Source organism: Rhopalosiphum maidis, chromosome 2, assembly GCF_003676215.2.
Source record: "Rhopalosiphum maidis isolate BTI-1 chromosome 2, ASM367621v3, whole genome shotgun sequence".
In the NCBI taxonomy this organism is placed as follows: Eukaryota; Metazoa; Arthropoda; class Insecta; order Hemiptera; family Aphididae; genus Rhopalosiphum; species Rhopalosiphum maidis.
The window spans coordinates 85873205-85899799 of record NC_040878.1 but is presented as its reverse complement, the minus strand read 5'-3'; the positions used below and the strand labels follow the sequence as shown (position 1 = coordinate 85899799).

The following is a 26595-nucleotide window of genomic DNA, read 5'->3' as shown; positions in this document are numbered from 1 at the left end:
ACACAACGGCAGTGTGTACGATTTAAAACGATGACAATTCTTCATAGTACCCATAAACACCTATGTTATTATGTGTACACGTGCCTAAATATTTTGCCAAGTTTAACTTATCTCGTGTATTGGTTTCGGTCGACGGGTCAAAATCAAATGACAATATCAATTATCATTTACCTATTTCAGTGATATTGGGTAAATAAAATTCAATTGATATGTACCGCCTAGAACCTTCAAATATATCTAATCGTATATAGTATACTATATTGCGATCGAGATTAATTTTGCACTATAAAATGCAAAATCTTCAATATAAACAGTATGTGTAATTTATTTTTATATAAAACATTGATTAACTACTACACCATTACTGGTCGAATTGCTTGATCGAAAGATCAAAGGCTAATTATTTCGTACCTTACTCATACACGAAGTATTCACTAATAAGTAATAATGCTGTATGAATAATTATAACCTTTCATTGCATAAATATGCCTTGTTATAAATTGTTATACAATAAAAATAAGTACGATATATTAATTATAATTTTAGTATTATAGGCACATCTGCATGTTTCCACTGCAGACATTCACGTTGTAACTGTTTACACCTCTGGTGCAAACCAACAGTATCGCTGTAACCAATTAATGTCATGTCATGTTTTTGCCAATCAGTAATGAATAAATCATATATTTAAATGCATTAGTGGTGGCTGGAATGTACAATAATATGACTCATTATCAGACTAAGATGATACATTATTTCAAAGTACCTATAAACAAACATCAGTATAATATTTTATAAAAAAAAAAGCATGAAATAATTTTCCGATCGTTTTAAATTTGTTGAGAAATTTATTAATATAAAGAGCAGGTCAGTTCGTTTCATTTTTTTTTTCGCACATGAACTCAATATTGTAACAATGATTTGTCATTAAAGCTTGTGAATTATTTAGTTTTGTTCGATGTACAAAATTAAAAACGTTTAATAAGTTAATCAACAAGCACCCGCCGAGCTTTAAATGACTTGGTGCAGTTGGCCGTACGAATTCAAGACGAAAGTTACCTATAAACAGCAGTGATAATAACAAATCATAGATCCGTAAGTGCATAATGAATATAGTTTTTTCGATTTGTCTTCATAAATATTTTGTTTTATTGGGTCAACTACATATTGAGGTCAGAACACTTTGAACATAACATTATTAGCATAATTAATTAGTACGATCATTATAATATTGTTATAAGTCTTGCAGTGTCACACGATCAAGCAGAGGAGTAAGGATCACATTACTATAATAATGATAATAATATTATAATATAACAACGTGGACGTGCGTGGCGCGTGCATGCAGGTGGCGTTCTAGTTATGGCGCGATAAATATACGCTATATCAGGGGTGGCCAACATGAATATGTTCACGAGCCACATATATAAATATATTGATAGCAAAAGCCAAAATGTTTATAAATACATTTTATGTAATTTAATACATTTTTACAACTGATAAATGTATACAAAAAAAATTAAAATTCATAATAATAAATAAGTAAATTTTGATTTTAATGTCGAGAGACGCAAGTTGGCCACTTCTGGCACTATATATTATAATGGTGACATTCGGTTATCATGATGTATCAAAATATAATATGCTATCGGTATATGTCTTACAATCCGTTATAGCGTTGTCCTTATACAAACGTATGAAACTCGAGTTATCTCTATAAATATAATAATATAATAAACAATTGTTTGAAAGCTAAAAATTAAGTTAATATTAACATAAATTACGTGTATTATAATTCAGAAAAATTATTACAAAAAAAAAAAAACAAATTATCCAACAATGCCTATCAACTTCTTAGAAACATATACGCGTCGTTAATTAGGACGATTAAGTTAATATAGGTGTTTAAAAAATGGGCGTAGCCCGTTTCGTACCCGTTTCACCCAAATTTTGTTTTTATATGATTCCGGTTTCGCCCAGAGTAGTTTAGACCAATTTAAAATTAAGTTGGCCATTGTTCAGTCAAATATTATGTTTTAGGGAACGTTATAAAACCTATAGTAATAAAATTACGGTAATTGAGTTAAGAAAATAAAGCCAAAAGAAAAATCGTTTATAAATGATAATATATAAAATCGATAGCAGATAACACATAAGAAATCCAGTTGTTATCGAATTGAAATCGATCAAAATCTATAAAGGTGCGCTTTATTTTTTCTTGTAAGACTAATTTAACATTTTTAAGCACAGTGGACACAATTTATATCGATGGAACTTTTCAATATTGTGCGTGATTTTTTACGCAAATGTTTACCATTCATGGTTTTCAAAATGGACATTATATACCGTTAATTTTTTGTCTACTTCCCTATAAAAAGTATGAAACATACTGCTAACGCTTAACGCAATTATTGATCAATGTAAAGAAATTAATTTAAATTTTTCACCTAAATATATAACTATAAATGGAGAGGGTCATTTTTGGGCAAAACGGGTCCCGCCCTAAAAAATATATACCTACCCAGTACCCAAGATAAAAAAATCAAGAAAATCTGATTTGATGTTTTAGTTTTGGGCGGGATCCTTTTCGACCAAAATGTACCTTACCCTTTTTAGCAGCCAGTATAACTTTTCAGTCAGTACATTAATATATTTCATAAACGAATCCGCCCGTAGTTTAACATGACATAGCTAGCTGGTGTGGTATTGTGTTGTATACAAATATACAATATATACATATATATATACGATATTATATTAATATATCAATACGTTTTTTTAACGGTTTGATAGAAATTGTTGACCCTCTTTGGGTTAAATTATTTTTTCTCCTTGGTACCATAGTATTGAACCGCGTTAAACTCTATTAAAAAATATTATACTACCAGATTACCTACCGTAAGTATTTTATTATATTTTTTAATTAACGTTAAAAACGTGTACATGCATAATTTCTCATTAATAAAAATCTTCTGATACCTTCAGCAGTATAACATGATAAATGAAACATCATGTTTTTAAGTTGTGGTTATTTTTTTCATTTGTATATAATAACATAATTATCTTTTAATAATTATTAAATAATCATTTTTGTACAAAGAAAATATAACTTCTTCTGAGTCGCGCAAAAACAAGTGATCCGTAAATAAACATTCTTCATTATTACATTACACACTTTTGATTACATGTAATACATTATTTTCAATTCAAAGTATACAATTATGCAACTTGCATTCCTAAAGCCTTAAAACTATATCATGTTGTGGATTATTTATTTTATCCCGACTTGATGCAAAAAACTACATGCGAGTAAAAAAATTTTAATTTCATTAGAATGAAATTTATTTTCGTCTGCAATTTATCTACTATCTTAATACTATTCATTATTATAATTATATAGGTATAATTATTAGATAATAACCAATAAGTTATAATTGTAAATCATTTAAAATAAATATAGTCTAATATGTCTTAACAAATATTAAGAAACAAACAAATGTTCAACAATTTTTTATAAAATATATGATATACCTATATTATGATTAATATCATACAATTATTTATATATATAAAATTGTACTTTCATATAATTCGTACACTATCTTTTATATAGGACGATTCATCAAGCATGCTCACCCCTAATTTTTTTTAAATCAAACATTTAAAACGTCTATAATAAGCTCAAAAAATTCTTAAAAAATAAAAATGTTATTACGCATAGAATACACAATAAACATTTAGTACAATTTTCAAGCATATAAAAATATTTGTTTTTTAATTACAAGTGTTACAACAATACAACAAAATCGACTGTGTAAAATACGTAAAAATATCGGGTTTTCCTTATTTTTTTTTCCCAATTATTTTGAAAAGTACTGTGAATTTTTACTTTTAACGCCCAAAAGTATTAACTAGATCAAATTTCTACCAAATAACATTTCCAAAATTGAAAATCAAAGCATTATTATTACCCCAAAAGTTGATGACAGACAAAAAATAAACAAATCATTGTTAAATCAATACATTTATCACTCCACTAAAAATCTAAAAAATTCTTTGTTATGATTTATTTAACTAATATCCATAGATTCTAAATTGAAATAATTCAAAACAATTTTTTTTTAAGCGAATACTACGATGCTCCTATTTAAGTTAAATCTATATTAATAGTGGTATTTAACGCCATTGAATTCATATCTAATCTCTGGATTTATGTGTAGTATGTTTATATATAATATATATTATATAATTATATAAATGTATTATCATAACAATATCATCTCTTAAATAAGAATTATTACACACACAAATTATTTATAACAGCATATCTTAACCCACTTTGGATTGTGAATAATCTTGAGTGAGTAGTCAAAAAATTAGAAATTAGAATAATATATTTATTTTAAAATTACCTGTAATTAATAATTAAAAGAAAAATTGTATTATACTTATTATGTAAATTATTTTCTTAACAAACACATTAATAATATACTCTTGAAAGCTAATCGTATAATCTATTATAAAGTCCACTTATTAAGGGTAGTGTGAGTAGTGTAGCCCCTAAAAGGTCACATAAAATTATATTAGGTCAAATTATCAAATATATACATTTATTGTTAACATACACAATTATTGAACAGTGTGGACACTGTTAATCGTGTCATCTAGTAAGTGGTATGACACATATTAGATATACTGCAGTTAACCAGAGCTCTACAGCAACTAATTGTACAAGAATATTGTACCGATATCGAAGACTAAGTCTGTAGTTCCCTAACCATTTTCAAAATAAATATATATTTTTTGAGACACGATATTATCCATTCCTCTGAATAAATAAATAGTAAAATAAAGTTTTTGCGACCAAAATAATCTGTTGCATAATAATTAACTACTCAAATAACCTCGCAAAAAATATATATCAACTAATCCCTGGTAATCTGTTCACGAGCTTTGAAAGATATATTGGTGTCGTAACCAATATACCAATTCACCAGGTAATTCTTTCTTTTTTTTATCTAAAACACTAGGAGGTGAATGGCTCTTCCAAATTAGGTTTTTTAACGTTAAACCGTTAACATAATATCAATTACATTTATTTTTGTATACTTGATTTGTATAAATTATAATAATCAATAAATAATAAATTAAATTAAATAAATACATGTGTCATGATTTATATTTATAAAAACATACTCGTAAAATTAAGATTTTTATGCTTTGATAATTTATAGAACACTACAAATAATAAGATACTTTATCTTTTTCAAATGGTCTAAGAAACATATAATACAATATTTTGATTATCTTGACCCGCTCGTTTAAAAAAGTAATTCTATACATCATTTTTCATTTTCTTAAAACAATGTACCAACTTTCTGAGTATTCATGCGTTATTTCATAACATTTAAATATTTATTTTATCACTGTACTTATTGCCTTTAACTTCCGTATCTATATAATACTACTTTTAATAATTAATACTAATCAATCAACATTTATAATTTGTAAAATTTGTACAAGTATAATAAACACTGGATGCAGTATTATATATTTTTTATATTTTTGTGAAACCATTTTTAAGGACTATTACTCTTAGTATAAATATTTCAATAGCATTATTCAAACTACTAATTCAAATTTTTGAATTAAGTGCATAAACGATTCCAGTAAAATTATCCACTTTTTATATTAAAAAAAAAATAAGTTGTAATTTGAAAAACATAAGTTGTTATCACCACAAAGTAGTACGAAAAATATGTAAAATTTTACAACTAAAAAAAAATATAAATTTAATAAATTCATTACTAAATGAAAAAATGGGAGAGATTTTTCTTGGTGAATTACTCTGTACACACGATTATATTAATTCAAAACTATTAAAATAATAAAATAATTAACAATATTCATCAATACAGACATAATATACCTAATAGCATATCGAATGTACAACAAGCAGATGGTTATGCTACCGGAAATAGTTTTTATATTTGATAAACAATTTAAAATTTCATAGTTACTCAGATTTACGCGGGTAAGTAATAATTTTAATTATTTATATTTACGAATATTAATGTTATAATAATCATAAACCTAATGGTATTATAATATATAATAATATAACTATTTAATACAATTTTAATAAATAATTATATAACAATATTAAATTCTAATATAAAAAATAACCTAACCTTTGTAATTATTGGGAGGAACCACGATGAATATAATCATATTTTATTCTTGTATAAAATAATTTTCGGCCAGTTACTTTAATCTGAGCAGTGATAGGTCGCCACGGAAGTCTAATTTATTATAGAAATATTATTTAATGTCTGAAACAACAAAATATCCGATTACCGCATGTACTTCACACGTGTCGAAATATGATGTACGTATAATAATATAGTAGGTAGTACAGTAACGTACTAACGTGTACAGAGGCTAATTTCTATTATTATACGGTGTTTCGCACGCGCGATAAGTAAACTCGCTAATATACATCAATTATAAACTAATAACGATATAATATATTAGGTAATAATAATTAAAGAATAAAATAGTTTTATTATTTTGTTTTGTGATTATTATTGCACTTGCAAATAAATTTAACGATGACTGTTATTGCCTAGAACGTTGACCAATAAGAATCCCGAAAGATAATTTGACTTTAAGTCTGATACCTATATGTCTATATGTCTGTGTGTGTATATGTATATTGTACGTATATGTGGTTTACTATACGATTTTCTAATTGACTAATTACGTATGGCATCGTTATTTTAATCAACGATATATTTATAATTCCAAGATTGTATTCGGAATTCAAAAAATGAAATAAATTTGTTAATATTTTTTAGAGATTAATGTGTGTGGTCTATATTTAAAAACTGTTATTTACATAATCATTAGGCCACATAATTTTCTGGAGCACCTAATCAAAAATCGTATTTTTTTTTTTTTTTGTATAAGTAAACAATATATTTTGAAATGTTCAAAATTTTAGATAATATGCGCATTTCTAAAATTAATAATGCTCTATATTTTTTTTTTAATTTTTATTTAGTTTCCATCTAGGTAATTAACTAATATTAACTATTTAAATATTTTTTTAAACCTCAAAGTTTTAAGCAGGTGCTTCTATTTTTGTAGATCACGTTCCAAATTCGAGACAAAGAATTATCCTCAAAGTCCAAAATACTATGGGGGTTAGGTTAGGTTACTACATGAAATTTTAAATACTCAAATATACCTAACGTGGTTCAAAATATATCAAATTTTTAAGCACATAAGAATAACCAATGTATACTGTAAAGATACTTTACGTAAAACATTCACTTATCTTCATTACATATAATATCATTCAATTATGTGCAAGCACTAAGCAGGTTCAAGTAAAATCGTAGTCTATTGAGTACTGACCGTTATTACTGCAGCACTAAGCTGCCGATCGAAACCTGATGTAAATTTCGCTTATTGGCTACTGATGCAACGTTTTGTTCTTCGATATTTCGTCTTATCGTCTTCAATCGTGTGAATAATATTTTGTTCTAAAATGTTATTTGAACTTTTTTGGAATAATTCATTGGCGAGTGTATAGGCAGACCAACCAGTATATTTATTTTTCTAATGGAATAAGAAAGAGCAAGTGCGAAGAAAAAAATATATAAAATATATAATATATTTATAATCTCGTAAAAAAATTTAATAATACCTCAAAGGTATTATAATTTCGAGTTGCATAAAAACATGTTTAATTTCCAATGGTTCGCTAAAAATCAATGTACCTACCAATTGTGGGCCATTAAATCACGTTTGAGGGACCGTTAGCTCAGCACTGAATTCGTATTAAATGTTTAGTGATTGTTCGTGCGACCTGGCTTGGTTGGCTTATTAAACTATTACAATTTACACCTATAGTGATGATTATTATAATCGCATAACGCTCGTCGTTGTTCTCGAAAGCATAATAATATTAAATAGTAAGTCGTTCTAATAATAGTACAACACGCACTCACACAACTACGGTGCGAATACGCGAATACGCGAACGCGCTCGCGCGCGCGCATACATGCCGCCGGCCCGCGATGGTGATGATAATAATAATATAATAATGGGATAAATAGAGAGTGATACGGAGAGCAAACGGAAAGCCGACAACGCCGGTCATGTGCAGCAGTCAGTCAGTTAGTTAATGGCTCAAGACCGGAGTACATCTACTCAGATCGACCGCGTTGTCCGATACCTCGGCAATTCTAGATCTCGGCTAGAATAATTACCCACGAATTACAGGTAATAAAAAATATAACAACGGCAATGATTTCAAATCTATATGCGATTGTTATTATTACTATCATTTTATTATTATTATTATTATTATTATTATTATAGTCTTATTCTATCATCGACGCGTTGTGCATTTAGTCTTACCCGATCGACATTACGATCAGGTATAGTGTATACCCTATAGGTACTCAAACGCCGACAGATCTCGTGGGTTTTATACGGGGTAGATAACATCATGTTTTTTTTTCTCGTGGATTTCGATTAAATTATTTAATATTACATAATTTGTAAGTCTTTAATTCGGACGACACATTCTTTTTTCGCGAATTTCAAATTTTGAAACGTCTCGGTCTGCTATAATAGTATTATAATTTTATTTTCTTAATGCAAATCAAACTGTTAAAAATTAAAAACATATAAGGGTTTTATTTTTACAAATAATCCAGTGATTTTCTACCAGCTTATTTAAATCAACTCGCAACCATCTTACCGATTCCGAGACTATATAATTTGCAGATTCAAAAATAAATAAATCGTATTATTTACCATATTATACACACTGCAATAATATAATTATTATTTTATCATATTCATTTTTTTCCGTATCTTAGTAAGCGTATCATATTATTATTATTTTTTTTTGCTATTTAAAAATTTGAATAGACGATTTAGTAAAGTCGATTTTCCTAAAAAAAATTTTAACTTTGACAAATCTACAAATTTAAATGAAAAAAATCCGAAAAATTTATTCTTCTGTATACAGTAGATTTAGAGTAAATGTCGTCATTGAGTAGGACTCTGGGTGTATTAAATTTGAATTCAATAATAATCATTTCATACAAAAAACGATTCCGATTAGAGAATGGCAGCATCTATTTCAAATTATTAGTATTTCATAATTTATTAATATGTTTATAAATAATTTATTTTTAAATACAAATAGTGACTATGTATTATCGCTATTTTGTAATGGGTGAATTAACACCTATTATTGTAGCACTTTATTACAACTTAACAACATTTTTGATTGACAAAAAATATAAATCGAAAAAAAATGTTAATATAAATTTATAAAATATATTTATTATCTAAATAAATATTTTGAGCTAATGTTAAGTTTAGTATATTTAAATAGGTAGTTTATTTTTGAATTAAAACTAAAAAAAAAAAACAAAAATTAATTTTCTATAAATTTTATTGCTTTTCTATAATATATTTTTATATTTTTCCCTATTATAAAGTATATAACGTATAACGTACTGCGAACTTTTTTACTTAAAAGTACTAGATCCAATTGTATAAAAAGAACCATGCTCATAATTATAGGCTGAAGCATTTTAACTACTCCAAAAGGTTTGATATATTATACATATTATTGTATAACCAATATATTCATTACTCATTACTAAGAATCTAAAATTAGTTCTAGAAAACAATTTCACTGGGACTTTGATCTAGTTATTCTCTAGCTTAACACAAATATTTTACACGTATCACTATTTACCAAAATACTAACTATAATGACTTGAAAAGTTAATAATATTAGATTTATCTTATGGCCTTCAACTCTCTCGATTCTGCATGTTATAAGCTTTATTGGCTCGTGCTTCAGACTAAACAAATTAAAGACACACCACGCACAATCTACGAAAATAATTTACTCTTGACCTCTTAAAAGGGGTTTATCCTATCACTAGATCTCTGTTTAAGTCAATAAATGATTGATGATATTATCATTTAAACATTTGATTATACTGTCATCACAACAATAAATATATTATATAAACATGGATATTATAAAGAGTAACTTTAATTTAAAATATTAAAATAAGTTTTTTTTATCAAAAATTTGATTTTTGAAGTTTTCAGGTCAGACAAATCTGATAATTTAATTTGTGTGAAATATGTCTATTTTCTATATAAATCATATATAAAAGTGTTCATTTTTAATTTTGTTAATTATCAAATTAAAATATAACGTTTAACACTAGTTGTTAATACCTACCTATAAAAAATATTAAATACATATAAAAGTTTTTAGTTAACTAATATAAATAAACTAATTGTTTTGATGTAAATGTATTACTTATATTAATTTTATTTTTTAAAAACTCAAACAGATGTTTAACTAAAAATATTTAGCTTATTAAACTTATGCTTTGATATTTCAAGAGCGTGCAGTATAGTTGTTTTACTTTTTAGACGAATAAATTTAATGAATATTAACGTATTTGCGTATTTAGAGACAATGAAATAATACGAAACCATAACTTTGGCACAAACTTTGGTCGTCTCGTTTTAAATCTACCAACTAAAATAAAATTATCATAATCATCATATCATGTGTAGAAACATCACTTACTCTAAAAATATTTATCGCACGACTACCTGTTAAATGGACACCGCAATGTCCAGGATCTTTTAAGTTAATGTATTTATCTAATTATGCATTCATTTGCATTATTATTGTAATCCTTATCATAATATTATTCACTCTAAATTTAGGATAAGATTTTTTTTTCAAAATTTTATTTTATATTAAAAATTTTAAAAAATAATAATGGATAACTCGTGTAATTAACATATTTAAAATGTATGCAATGATATACATTATACATATTTACTATTAAAAACATTTTAATTATTTTATCAGATTTTTTTTTTTAATGATTTTTACATTGTAATGTCACAAACATAATGATTATAACTATTTTAGTTCTTACATGGTGGGTAAAATAACGAGGCGAAGTTCAAAGACACCATATTTCTAATTCATTAAGAGTTAATCCAGGTCAACTATTTATAAATCGTCTTCACTCTTCAATAAAAATAACAATATAATATTATAATATTCTAAATTAGCATCTATAAAATTCCTCAGTTATGATGTCTGGCTTGCAATGTTATTGCTATTATACATTCCATGCTAAAAAAAATCCTGAAATAACTTATGAAAAAATTATGAAGTCAATTTTTCGTAACATCATCTTGAGAGTCTTATATTTTTGACCGTTTATCAACAACTGCAATCAGTCAAAGTGTTTATTTCTATTTATTCTCGTGGTGTTATTTATATTTATGTAATTTGATAGGTAAACCAAATTGTTATATTATACCAGATACATAATTATGTAAATTTTTTAATAATAAATTGAATACTCAAAAAAAATACATATTTTATTAGCATGAAATATAATATATATATGAATGCTTTCTTTGTTATAATCATAACATTGCGAACATGAGTATATTCATAAATGCACAGGTTAACAGAGTTGTGAATTTGTTTTGTAAAAATTAACGATACTCACGTAATAAATTGACAAAATACTCATGAATTCAGTTGTCATTACTCTTGATATGTTAAATTTATTCCAAAAATCGGGATCGTTGCGTTCGTACTTCTGAATCCCGTGCAAATAAACGACAGAAAATATATTAATATAATGTTAATATATACATATATTATTGTATACATAGTAATATTATAATCTCTTTATATTACGATTTATATAAAACAATATTCGTTGATTAATTTCAGTTATCGTATACTTGCTTTTATAATTTTTTTTTATACATATTATGCTTTGATTAGTATAACCGAACTATTACGAGTTTACCCCTACAAGTTTACTCTCACAATTTAATCTCATTTGAAGAATATAAACATAAATAAAAACCTTTCATTAATATTACAACAATTTAATGAAATCAAAGGCCTTTCGAAATACAACTATTTTTATGGACAACCTTAGTCATTATTGATTGGATGAAACTATTATAGATTATTAGTTATATTGAAATTAATATTTTAAAAATATTAGGTATAAAACGTGTAGTACTGCACGTTTTGTATAGGTATACGGGTACAGATATAACGTTTTTTTTTTTTAAATTAAACAAAATTAGCATTATAACAATAATATTATAAATTACATCGTCTTTATCTATTTATTTGATATATTATACACCATAATTTATAGTTTAGATTACTTTTAATGATAAAATAATGAAAAAGAATAAATACGATGATATTATAACTGCAGTATATGTTTAAATCCATTATATTCTTTGCAAATACAAATAATACCTAAATGTATTTTCGTTTTCCAATAAGTAATACAATATGTTCAAATTGTTTCCAAATTCTTAATGATGAAATATGTTGTAATAACAATTATTTCTCAACCACTATTCATCTAAATTATATATCTAATCCACTAAATTCAAAACATCAGCTATTTGCAAGTAGGTAGTAGGTACATACCATTATTGAAACCTATTGTACCTTATCAAAAACAATTTCTGGAAATAAAATACAATCACATGGGTACCTACATATATTTAAAAATCAATGTTTGTTTTTAATAATTTCTCTATAGTTTATTGACGATTTTCTGAAATAATAAAAAATTATCTTATTGATATTCTTTGTCATACAAAAAACCGTGCAGGATTCTGTCACGTTGTATTTTAGTTATCAATATTTTATTTTATATTGGTCATCAAAGAGTTATTTATTACGTTCTTGCAATGGTCTTAATGTATTTTGCTATTGACTGTAGGAAACGCCATGATAATTAAACGACAAGTCAAAGGTAACTCGACATATAGAGTTTCAACTACCTACTTTAATATATAGAATACTTTCGTGTAAACAAAAATACAATCGAGACACGGGTAAGACACATGATACTAAAAAATACCTAGTAATACATATGTTATAAATCATCATATTACTTATCGACGTATGTATTAAAACTATATATAATACTCGAAATAAAATATTACCAAATAATACCTAAATATAGTTATTTTATGCACAGTGATCATAATGGTCAAATATTAACATGTAATATAGAAAACAATATTAAAAAAAAGACTTTGTATGCATGACATACGACTAATGAGATTTTGATTCATTGAGTCAATGAGTCAAGAATCCAAATAAGGTACATTTATAACGACTTACATTTTAAGCAAATTCGATTTAATGTCCATACGTAGATGTGCACTTTGCTTTTATGTACTCAATGGGAGAACAACGTGTAAACAATTCTCTTATGTCCTTCCCCCTAAATTTTAACATCCCCAATTTTCTTTATAATCGAAAACCACAATACGACTTCAATGCCTACATAAATATATAATATTATTCATCGTAAAAGACTTATATAAATAGAATTTACCGTGCCTACCTATTATAATTAACAGGCTATACGATAACGACGATTATACACAGACACACAGCTGTAAAAATTATCAAATTATTAAAACATTTTAACGTAATTTAATAAAATATAAAGTATAATATTGGGTGTATAATTCAATAATAATTATTGTTTACTGGTTTTTTTACTATTTCTGGTGTTCGGATCGCCGACACGTGTTTCGTCTAGAACGATATTCTAATAATATTCTCGCGAAACTTGCCCTACTGCAACAGATGATGATTTTATAGTAAGTACTTAGCTATATCTATCCATCTATATACATATATATAATTTTAAATCTTAAATCAAAACCATTATCACACGTTTTTAATAATTTGTAATTAAAATGTTTTTTTCGTTAAATTATGCGGTTCCTCGTCTTTGACCCCGCGACACAAAGTTCACATCGTCACTGTACATGGTATATTGACCGATAAACGATAACAATTACTAAAGCAGAGTTATTCTTTTTCCTTCCGTCTTATCGCCGGAAAAAATAAAGGCTTTATTATTTTACACAATATATTTGGAGTGAAAATATCGCGCTCGTATGTTTGTGTGTGTGTGTGTGTTCTATATAAAATGTAATACGACGTTAATGCGAGCCACAAAGTACCTATAACATACACATTATACATATTATGTTACTGAAAAACGTTTACCGAGCAAACAGAACAATCATCGAGTCACGATTACATAATCGCATAATACATTTTAAATTATGATTTCAATTGATATCCAATATGTTGTTCTAAGCCCTTATTTTTTTATTTTGTAATATAATATTATTATTACTACTATTGTTATATTCTATTTTCATTTTTGTCGTCTAATCATCGTTTTTGTCGTTTATCATTTTATAAACCAACCATTGTGCATAGTATATAATTACTGTATCATCCCTGCAATTCTACCTATGTATTATAATAATATTATGCGTATTATGTTATTCAGTTAAAAATAGATTGCAGGCATGACGTTGTCAAAAATTTGCAGCACTTTATTATTTTGCGAGGTCGTCGTCACCTAAATATACGATAATATTTTGATACTTATACAATATTTTTATGCTATATATTATATTATATCTATCAAATACCGTATATAAACCAAGGTTTTATTTAATACGATACAGAACAAATAAAGTTTAAAATATAATAATAACAATGCAACTGAGTATCTCAACAATTTTCGATTAGACTAAATCACTAAATAATAAAAACTCTTTTTACTCAAACCGAACAATTTTGAAAAAAATTTAACACGGTTTTACAATTCGTTAAACTCCATCGTAAGAATTTTTGAAGACTGAAAGCTGAGACAAATTTGAAATATCAACAAGCATTCACCATATAATTATATAAATATTTATATTACGGTGTTTTAGGAATTAATAATATATACTATACGAGACTTCATTTTGAATTCACTATTGGCAAACTGTGTTTTTTTACCATTATCGAAAAACAGATTACGATAGCTGATGTCCAATCATATATTACGACATAGAAAGTTCGTCAAATGTTATATCATTCTCAGTAACCCCCCCCCCCCCACACCTAGAATTTGGTTAATTTTTTTTTTTATATCCAGATAAATATTAAAAATAATAATTTATGACAATTATTTACGGTAAAAATAAATGTATCATAAGATTTTTAATATGTATATAACAATAATAAAATTCAAGTTCGCGCTTGGAAAAGATTCGAAAAGAGGATAGAAAAATACATTATTCTTTTTTATGCCTATTTAAAACATAAGCTCCCCCCTCTTATAGTAAAAACCGGTACTGATTCACTCGTGACTTATGAAATACATAATAAAATTATATAAAACTTCATACTGTACGTATATATTATAATATTCATAATATTACCGCCGCATAAATCATTTGAAAACGTTGGTGTTTAATTTGTATTCGTATTTTTCGCCGTTAGTGTGTTTTATTCTTATATTGTACCGTGATCAAGAGTATACTAGTTTACATTGTACTTGCACAAGCATAAGAATTGCTCAGTCGTATACGAAAAAAGTTTGGTATTATTGTATTCCAATTTACAACAGCTTAAGGATGTTATATAATATTATAAAACCGTCGCCGCGCAGGATATAATAAATCCATGTTCGACTTAAATTCGTCTACACTCTACAGCGCGTAGGCCATAGATCAGGGGTCACCAAATTTCGGACCGTTGACAAACTTAATCTGGGTCACTAACAAAATAATTGACAAATTTAATGAAATTTTCATTTTTGATTTTATCTTTATTTTCTTCAAGTAAACATGCGCATTCAGTTTTGATAGCTCCTAATGTTTTGTATATTTCTGAAGTGACCCTCCAAAAATATTAATTGGTGATCCCTGTCTTACATTCTCTCGATCTTTTCTTTCTCTAGATTTTTCGGTGAATTTTTACAACTCCGATCATATTGTAAACGATGAGCTGACCACTTTTTTTTATTGGTCCACGCTAACAGTAATCGCTATAGATTAATATTAAATATTTTATTATACGTTCTGTCGATGTTAATTTGTGGCAAAAAGCATAACGAACGAGAATTAAAAATAATTAATATCACTATCGACCGCCAAACGATAGTGCACAGTCATCATACAAAGGCAATGGTTGTATGCGATTTCGAGCTAAATTGAGGACAAACTTGAAACCATATAATACGCGCGTTTAGTACTATACCGATATAATATTATCAGCTGAATGACCTTTCGAAAGTCCGATTACCAAATTTCATGGCTCATTTTATCGGACTTACGTACTCGAAAAATTAACATTTATAAAATTATTAGCCTCTAAATATAATATCGAGATAATATTATAACCTCCGACATAACCGGTTGATAATTATTGTTTTATTTATAAACGGGACGTCGATAAATAGGAACGCCGCGCGCGTATCATGCCGGACGTTTAATGTACGCGAATCGCGACACTTTCGGGTTATTATCCTTGGCTGAGAACGAAACAAACTTTTACTGCACTTGGCTTGTGATCCCGTACAAGATTGTAGGTATCTATAAATTGTAAAATCCTGTAGACTGCAGTTGAACTTAATTTTTTGACCGATTTTCCCGGGTATACCTTCTTGGATTTCAAATATCGAAATACATGATAATATATAAATAATAATAAATACTATGATAAAACGGTTAATTCGTATGCCAAACACAACTCAAGATGAATAGCTTTTAGAAAAATTGTTTTCAAGTCTTCGGTTTTAAGCCAAAAATTTCAAATCTTACTGTAGCATTTTATAACTCGGTTATTAATATAAATGCTCTACGGTTTTATAATTTTAGAAACTCGGCGTGCGCGACGGAGTAGCCAACGCAAGAGCACCCTGTCGGTTCAAAAAACTTAGCGAAAACAACAAACAAAATATTATTATAATAATCATATGATTACCGCCGCCGTTGTTCTATGCTTTATATTATTTTGTGCGCGAGACCGTCTGACGCCCTCCTGGCACGAGCGACGTCTTTTTGGCGGTGTTACCGCGGTGCAGCTGTACGTTTATTATTAATTAATATTTTCGGTGTGGTCGCGTATAGGTACACCTTTACGCGTAACACAATTTAAAAATCATCAATCCTCATCTATCAAGTGGTTACGGCCGTTATGGGCACCTCGCATAATTCCTTTATACATTTACATGCACATATACAATATATAAATGATGTACAATAAAAATAATGCTCCGTGTAAACGAATTTTTATTGAAACTAAAGCGCCCTTGAACGGGTCATTGCCATACGAAACGGAATTTCTGTTCATTTGTATATTATATTATATTATATTATATTGTATAACAATATACAGACGGCGGTTAAGTATTAATGCATTATCTAGTCGAAGCGAGACAGTTTTTGAGGGACGTTTTGATATTATATAAATAAATATATATATATATATATATTTATACCATCTAACAATTTTTAAATAGAACGACAGCGATCAAAAGTTGTCATTATTCGCGAAAGGCAACGAACAATTATTTCCTTGGTTAGGAAAGTATTCGAATAGCAATAAATAAATATAATAAAAAAAATATCTTACCTAAATATTTTATACTCTAATTTCAAAAGAACCCTTCTCCAGATAAATAACTCAAATTCAAATATCGTTAATTCTTCGATCCCCCCCCCCAAAAAAAACCCTAATATAATATAATATTACAACCTATTGTATTTCCGCGTATACTTCCATCGATTTTTGTTCGATCCAGTCCCATCTCCGGCGCGGGGATATCACGAGTCGATATGACCAACCGAACAGCAATAATTTCTTCCCGCCAACTCGCAATACTAGTAGCTATAATAAATATAATCCACAAAACCGTCCTTGAAGTGGTTTATTTTTTGACATACTATTGGTTTTGCCTTTGAAAGCCTTAGCCAATATAAAAATAATATTCTAATGACCTTGATTGTGTAGTAAAAAAATTAAGAACACAAATAAATAATATTCGTGCAATTCGTGTACAATTAATGTCATCTGATCGACGTTGATTATATTCTGTTGTATTGTTACATTTTCTTAAAGAAAAATCAATTGTTTCACTCACATATCATATATAATCAGCATTATACAAAAATGTATTGTTTTCCATACGTTAAACATTTGAAACACACAATACTCAACAAAAATATATCATATAATATTCGTCTTTGTCGTGGAAGTTATTATAGAAACACTATATTATGTTCAAGAAATAGCATTATTATTATTATTATTATGTCACCAATTCTTACGACCGCGTATTATGCAGTATCGATAGGAGCAAAGATCGATTTTATATCATCGATGTCAACATAAGAGTAGTTATACATGTACGTATCGTTATTATGTAAAATATAACGCGCATAATATTATTATTAATTTATTTATTATGGTACGGTTTGTATACGTTCATAGGCTCAAACAGTAGAGGTGTTGAAGGCTAAGCCCCCGACACCTAGAAGCCCCTCGAAAAACGAGAGAAGAATATTGGTTGATAAACATTTAAAAGATAACTTTGAAGGCTTGAGCTGGCCCTGAAAATACTTCCTATTTCATATTCACTCCACGGTAGTACACGTGTGTTATACTTAAAAAGACACCGCGACATGTGTGATCTTTATCTCGATTACGGAAAACTCCGTATATAAAAAAATCTCAAACCTATGCGGTATGGTTTTTTGTTCGAAGTATTCCTGTACTGGTATATCAACTATCAAGTGGAAAATTGTCTATATCTAATATATTATCAGCAGTAATTAGTGTCACGTAAATTCAACTTTACACATTTGCGTGGCATATTCACGTGCAAAAGAGACAGGACACGTTTATAAAAAATACTAAAAATTACATTTGATGAGTCCCGCCATTAAACATTTATAAACTTACATATTTTTAATATAACAGTTAATTTTTTTAAGGCATTTCCTATTACTGCTGAAAGTCTTATTAATATACCATTTAACGACAAATACACAAACTTAATAATAAACATAATTTAATATTAGACTATATTTCGTATTCAGCTATAATATAATATAATATAAATAACCGCAATCATAAGATTTAAGAGCATATTTTTAGGTGTACCTTCTCGCCCCTACTAAAACTAACATCAAATCAAATCAATGAGTGCGGTTTTCGGAAAACTGACGTTTATAACAGCTATCGTATTCTCGCGAAAAGTATAGGTTATGTTAAGAGGACGTCGCACCAACGTGTGTTGTCACCGTTTTACACGCGTACGCCATAGATAAAACGCATTTACATGACAATATTTTAGAGGGCAACGATGAGTTTTTAAAAAAAAAAATTAATTAATTAATTCGAAAAATTAAAGAGTATTTAAAATTTTTAAAATTTTCGATATTTTTAAACGATATAATGAACGTTATATTGGGAATAATTGAGAAAACACTTCGTCTTGCCCTCCAAAATGTTGTCATATTTTAATTTTATAATAGGTATACTTACTCTGGAACAGAAATTGAGCGAGTTCTACTCGGACTGCGTAAACGCGTTTTGTCCGTGTTGTACGTGTGCAAGACGGAGACACCACATTATGCGGATGCGAAGTCTTCTTAAGACCTACGGCGGTTATGTTAGATCGATCGGTGGATTTTTCGCTGTCATCCGAGAATACGTGGTTGCGTCATTGCTGTTCATAATGAGTGTTAAAGCTGCAACCGAGACGCGCCCAAAATGGACTTTACCGTCGTCGCGCGCATAGTTTTGTTATTGTTTTTAAAAATTGATGAAATATCCCACGTATATAGGCAATAGGACATAGGTCAATATTGTACCGGAATTCCGCGTATAAATTGTACATTTATATATAATAAACACCAATATCCCGTTCGTAACGACCAAATTATTATTAAATATTAATTATTCCTACTCCGCGCGCGGGAACCATAAAGCTGTAATCTAGTTTATGTCTGTGCGGTGGGAACGAACACGAATTCGTAATAATACCTACATAAAAGGTGCTCGTCCACAATAATTGTCGTCACTGTTCCCATTTCGCAAGTACCTACCGATCGTTTTTTGACGACGTGTATTATAATATATTATTATTACAGTATTGTACGATATTATTGTTTCGAATTTATACGCCCACGTCAATCCACGAGTATAATATTACAATTTACTTATTATTATGACAACATATTCTTACATCGACGATTTTTATCAAGTCTCAGCAGAACTGTTTTAAGCCGACTACAGAGCGCGTACGATTTGCTCGACAACTACGTTCTATTGCAACTCGCTCCAATTATATAACTCTACAAAAACGTAACAATAATCATATATTTAACATGATGATAGATAAAATTTACATACCCAATGAGTATATTTTTTTACCCGACCTTTATAAAAGGCGGTCAAAAAGTTTAGAAACCGTTTTTTATCCACAAATTGTTATGTATATAACATCAGTTTCCGAATTTCTTGAACAGGGCGCGATATGCGCGCGAACAGAGTGTAAAGTTGGAAAACAATTTAATATAATATAATATTAATAATATGTTTACCGTTATGTGTTTCAGGTGTGATTTGCAATGAACTCAGCTGTGGTATTGGTAATAGTTATGTTGCTGGCCAGCCACGTTAGCAGCTCACCAATCATAAATTTTTCGTGGGACACGCCGAGGCATTTTTGTGGATCACAACTCGCCAACGTATTGGCGTTGATCTGCAGCAATGGATACAATTTCCATCCGGCGAGTGATGGTAAGTCCGAATGCACTATAATATAATAATAATTCTATAAAGATTCCGTAAAATTAATGTTTTCTCAACGAGAACCGTAGATTGTTACATTGTCATACAAAATAAACATGTGGCTAACAACTCGTCTATTATTGGTACAAATGATCTATTTTTTATTTCGCATATTTTAATTTTTTTTAGCTATAAGCACAAAAATTGCATTTTACGTCATATTATAGTTTACGTTGCTAATTTCAATTCCATAAAACCAGTGAATTTTTCTTTGATAACACTACCTTTATTTTTTCAATTAGAAAAATGATTATTTTTTTTTCTATAAGCCTAAATTTTCTAAGCAAATATTTTATGCTCACCTACACTGCAATACGACCTTCCGCGGTCATTTTTTACCGAAACATAAAATATATAATATCATATATTTTACTTGCTACGCATGATGCATCTCGGCATAAGGTATGGAATTTATAAAAACGTATTTTGTTAATGTTGTAACGTACTTGCTGAAAACAATCAACACCTACCGATCAGGAGATTCGTGCGATTTCAAACAAATTCGCCAACGTGAATAAAAATTAGAGCAAATTAATTAATTAGCCTATAACTGCGATCGGATATGATGACATTATGTTATTATTATAATCTACGAGCGCCTCTATAATATTTTTAGGTATATAATATATATATAATACGTCCTGTTACAATAATGAGCATTGTTAATATTGTCATTGTTGTTTATCGCATTATAATATAAGATTATTATTATGTTATAATATTCCATTTTTTGAACTTTGCGGAGTGCAGTCGTTACATTTGTTTATTTATTTATTTATTTTTTTGTTTCAGATGTTACAGTCCCAAGCCGTCGTCGAAAAAGAGTAATAGTCGAAGAGTGCTGCGAGAACACTTGCACTCCAAAACACTTAAAATCCTACTGCTGGGAAAATCGAAGGTACCTATACACTTAACGAGTACATTTAACTTTGCATTTGTTCACGATATCGAAATACGAATCAATAAATCAATATAAATATATACACGGCCTGTTGTGTGCGACGATATTGTTATGAAATATCAAGCTTATCGACTGTATTTTCCGTGTCTCGTTTCCACTCGCGCGCCGATGAATGGCTATAATATTGTATATTATGTGCCTGTATAATATCTAACCAAAATCTCATTATAATATTATCATCAAGAATCATAATGTATACTGCAACTAACGTCTAAACATGACTAATATCAACGCTAAATTATACATGGGTATTGATAAGTTTGCTTGTTCGCTGAAACTGCGTAAGTCTGCACGACCTAACCTAACCTAACCTTGGTCGTTCTAATTAATTGCAGCGTACGCGTTCACGGCTTAAATATGCAGCAGGGTAGCGAGATAAGTTTTTGAAAGTATATTCACAGAACATAGAAAGAATTTTTTTAATTTTTCTGAAATTTTGGTGAAGGGCTTCACTCCCTCAGCACTGCTCTTTAGATATACTCAATGTCCACTAATTACAATATCATATGACACCGTATATAAAGGACAATTTCTGAATAGACTACCTATAGTATTAGTATAATATTGAAAATTTAAATTGGTAAAATAAATATTATACTATTACTTATGTAGTGTTATATTATACTAGGTACATGTATAATTATTTATTTTACCAAAGTAAGCAAATATTTAATATAATTGAATAATTTATAAAAAAAAAAAATAATAACACCGTACCATTACGATGCCATTTTTTTTTAATTGATAACATTATATTAATATACTATCTATATTGGAAAACGTCATGTATGCATCTTTCTGGGAATGTTGCAAGAAACTCAGCTTAAAAAATATCAACTAACAATATAAATATCACCTGCTTGTGGCATAAACATGGTTATACTCTGTTTAAAAAAAAAAAACGATTTTTAAATACAAATAAGTATACGTGTAGCTAAAACAAAAGAATAGTTTGTGTATAGATATCCTCCAACTGATAAAATTTAATCGTACAAATTATTGATGAAAATAAAATATGTTTGGAATACAAAACTAACCTAAAGAAGGCATAGGGCGGAAATCATATATTTTAATCGTACTCTCTTGTGCGGACATTGTTGAATGATACTAAATATAATTCAAAACCAACTTGCAAGTTCATATATGTATACGTACAATTTGAAAAATCGGGACCAATTTTTACTAGGCGCTCTAAAAAATCAAATCATATCAGACTGATATTATATAGTATATTATGTCTGGTAGTTTATTGGCGCCCTAACGCATTTTCATTTCTAGTGGCACCAATAACGGACATAACATACTATTATAAGAACCCAAGCGTAAAATTCTATTTAGCCGAATGTAATAATTCTCGAAAGTTATTCAAATATAATCCAAAGGAAAAAAATTAGTAAAAAAACACGTACATCGTATTATAATATTATTGTTCGCTGCATCGAGACAGGAAGTTTTTGCAACTCTACTGCAGTACATAATGCACTTCCTCTTTACAGTATTTTAATAGGAATTAACACGCATCGCTGTTGCAATATTTAGATCTTATTACAAATCGTATACCTATATAATAACATTATCTTTTCATTCGATTTCCTGGGTTATTATCATTGTAAATATAAATAAATAATATTATTACGATGAAATAGAACTGCATGGTTTATAATATTGTATAACCGTTGTTAAACGCATGCATATGGCATCTAAGTTGTGAATATAATTATAGGTGCCTACTGTTTTTTTTTTTTATGTTATAATAAAATAATAAATTGTTCGAAATGAAATCGGATACTCACTGCTGGAACAATTTATTGCGATTATTTTTATTCTTCTATAAATCGACAGTGAAAAAACGACACGCGCGTTAGTCGATACATTTTAATGGACAGCGTTGATAAAATTGACAACTATATTATTATACGCGATAGTTGATTTTACGGCATTAGTCGAACGCGAAAAATGATATTACATAGGTGTTCCTAATAGTAACTACCTTTATCATCAAACGCGTCACGTGGCGGAAATGCAAATCTCTTAAACAAAAAAAAAATTTGTCGTGCCACAATACGCATTTCTGTAAAGATATAAAAATGTCAAAAACCTAGTGTTGCGTTATAGCAGCGAATGAAATGAAATCTTATGACAAATGACAACACTATATAATATAGTATGTATTAAACTATTGTAAAGGTACACTACCTGATACTTATTGTAAGTCTTATCGAATACACGCTATAATATAATCACTGCAACTATATAATATATACCATTAAGTATATAACATATATTATTATATAAGCATCTGGATCCACGTATAAAAGGGATTCTGATTGGCTGTTTAATATATATATATATATTATTAAAATCATATTTTGATCGTTCAAATTACATTGTTATAATAATACTTTCGTGTTCACGTGTACCCATACATAATACACACATACATGTTTAAGCACCACATTAACTCTCATATACATTAATGTATCACATAATAATTTTGCCACGTCAGATAATATAAGTCTTACGGTAATTCTTTTTTTGTTATTTCAGTATATTATTGTCTACCTATAAGTACATTGTATTATTATATTTCGTCTGCTTCTGTTTTACACTCATTCTCATTTCTCATCAACAATCACATAATTATCATTTATTATATTTTTATTCTTATCCTCGTGATAAGTCGATAAACCACTCATCACTATGTATGCACAATACAATTTATTATTACATGATATACTTTTGTGAACGAGTGGAAATATTGACACAAAAATCAAAGAAACATAACCGTTTCATACGGTCCAAATTTATGCGTATTTTACTTTTAATTTACTTCGTATTTCGTACATCTACAAATTCTAAATGATCGCGGTCTTGTACCTACAATACAATATTGTATTATCGTCTGACCTATGAACAATTGTACAAATACATTTATAGTTTCATTTCTAAAACACGTATATATCTTATTACGATGATTTGCAGGTCTGATACTCGGAGTGTTTTGGAACCGTCCGCGTCTGTAGAGAAACCCTTGGTAGACAAAAACGTGAAACCCCAGAAAGACCCCACGAGTAACACACTGTCCCAAAGCCAAAGCAACAGTCTGCTGCAGACTGAGCACACGACTGCCAAAACGAAATCTAATAGTATTATACCCAATTCTAGAGAGCTCGGTAGGCAAAACAACATTAAGACTATTAAATACAACACGGTCTCGTACGTCCCAAAGAAAGAAGTAAGCCAAACGACAATAATAATAATAAGATAATTCAATCACACTCTAATAATACAATATAACAACGACGATAATAGTAATATGTATTAATGTACCAACCTAAAAGTAACGTGCGACCAATCAGAATCGCTAAATAGCGGCGCTCGATGCTCTATAAATATAATATTATTATTATTATAGGTACACGAAGTGTATAATGTATTTTTGTTTTGTTTATAAACATAATAACAATAATAATATATATATATTATACTACAGGACTGTACATATTATATTATATACATATATAAATTGCGATATGCAGGGTGTGTCGGGAACGAGAAGACTTGACGAATCTATTACATGGGAATATTGCTATACACGTAATATGTACGCGTTGACAATCCTATAGTTAAAGATATGTGTGTACATACAGTGTCCTGAATATAACAGACATATATATATATAGGGCCACTCTCTCTCTAAAAAAGATTATTAATTTAATGAAACACTCGTGGCCCACGGTCCACAAAATCATATTTAAGGAAAAGGAACCATTTGAGCTGAGTGCATTCGGCAAAAGTGCAAGTACAATAAATGCATTATAGATTTAACCGTCTTCAATGCACCTACCTGTATAAAGTATATTATTTGATTATCAATTTACCAATCGACCGTTCATTAAGTCATTGCAGTTATACCGTGATAAAATCATGAGTACCAGCTAGTGTACCCCGTGTGATAGACGGCGTTGCAGAGGGTCACTCTAAATACTCGAATACACATATACAAACAGGCTAAAACAGCTATATTATACTAAAATCTAGCCCCGTGAATTGTCTAAACTCTATAAATATTGTATATTTACATTTACGTTTAAACATGCGCGGGGAGGGGAGACTTGAACTGCTTGAAGATGTGAATACAACATAAAATGCCGAATCCTCGAGACACACCTTGCATATTATTATTATGCTTTATGCATGCACAATGCAGATGCATCTCTAAACCGTTAGACGCACGAGTGAATGCGTGTAACACTAATTAATAATATTAATATAAGATACCCTATCCGTACGTATGATAACTAATTATACTCACGGCCGGGTACAGTGCCTCGACATTATACAATCATATTATACATTATTATTCGTCCATATATTATAGGTGCCTATAGCTATAAATTTGTTTTTCACAACGCGACCCGTCTTTTCATTCTATAACAATACTTAATCTATAATTATTTGTTTTTTTCGTTTTCCCAGGCGGTGATCGTCCAGGACCCGGTGCCAGGACGAGTGAAAACTGTAACACCATATTTTGACAAAATGCCATCGGTCATCGTTACTAAAACCACGCAACACTGAAACTCGGGAATAACACTGCGGCGCCTGCAGCTCGTCTTTCATTTTGACCTTCCATCGTCAACACTCATCGAAATCTCTATCACTGTTTGGTTCTACACTATACGTATACAATATGTCGTGTATAACGTTTCATGTACAGTTTTATTTTTCTTTGTAACAAAGCGCCGCGAAAAACCGAAGAATTAAAAACAAAATATTGACTAAAGTCCTGCTGTGTTAATTTAAATTTAATTTTTATAAGTATAATAAGTCGTTA

General features: G+C 28.7%; 1 protein-coding gene across 1 annotated transcript; it reads left to right on the top strand.

The window, feature by feature from the left end:
* Positions 1-8143: 8143 nt before the first annotated feature.
* On the top strand, positions 8144-26544 carry LOC113554969. Its single transcript, XM_026959154.1, has 5 exons — positions 8144-8289; positions 20563-20746; positions 21590-21695; positions 24741-24993; positions 26238-26544. Exons 2-5 carry the CDS (start codon positions 20575-20577, stop codon positions 26337-26339), a joined length of 633 nt encoding a protein of 210 aa, XP_026814955.1. The 5' UTR covers positions 8144-8289; positions 20563-20574; the 3' UTR covers positions 26340-26544.
* Positions 26545-26595: the final 51 nt, after the last annotated feature.

Bases quoted from the DNA above. Each gene is read 5' to 3' on its own strand.
- LOC113554969 (XM_026959154.1), top strand. From the start codon at position 20,575: ATGAACTCAGCTGTGGTATTGGTAATAGTTATGTTGCTGGCCAGCCAC. The intron at 21,696-24,740 runs GTACCTATACAC...GATGATTTGCAG, and splicing joins TACTGCTGGGAAAATCGAAG to GTCTGATACTCGGAGTGTTT. The intron at 24,994-26,237 runs GTAAGCCAAACG...TCGTTTTCCCAG, and splicing joins CGTACGTCCCAAAGAAAGAA to GCGGTGATCGTCCAGGACCC.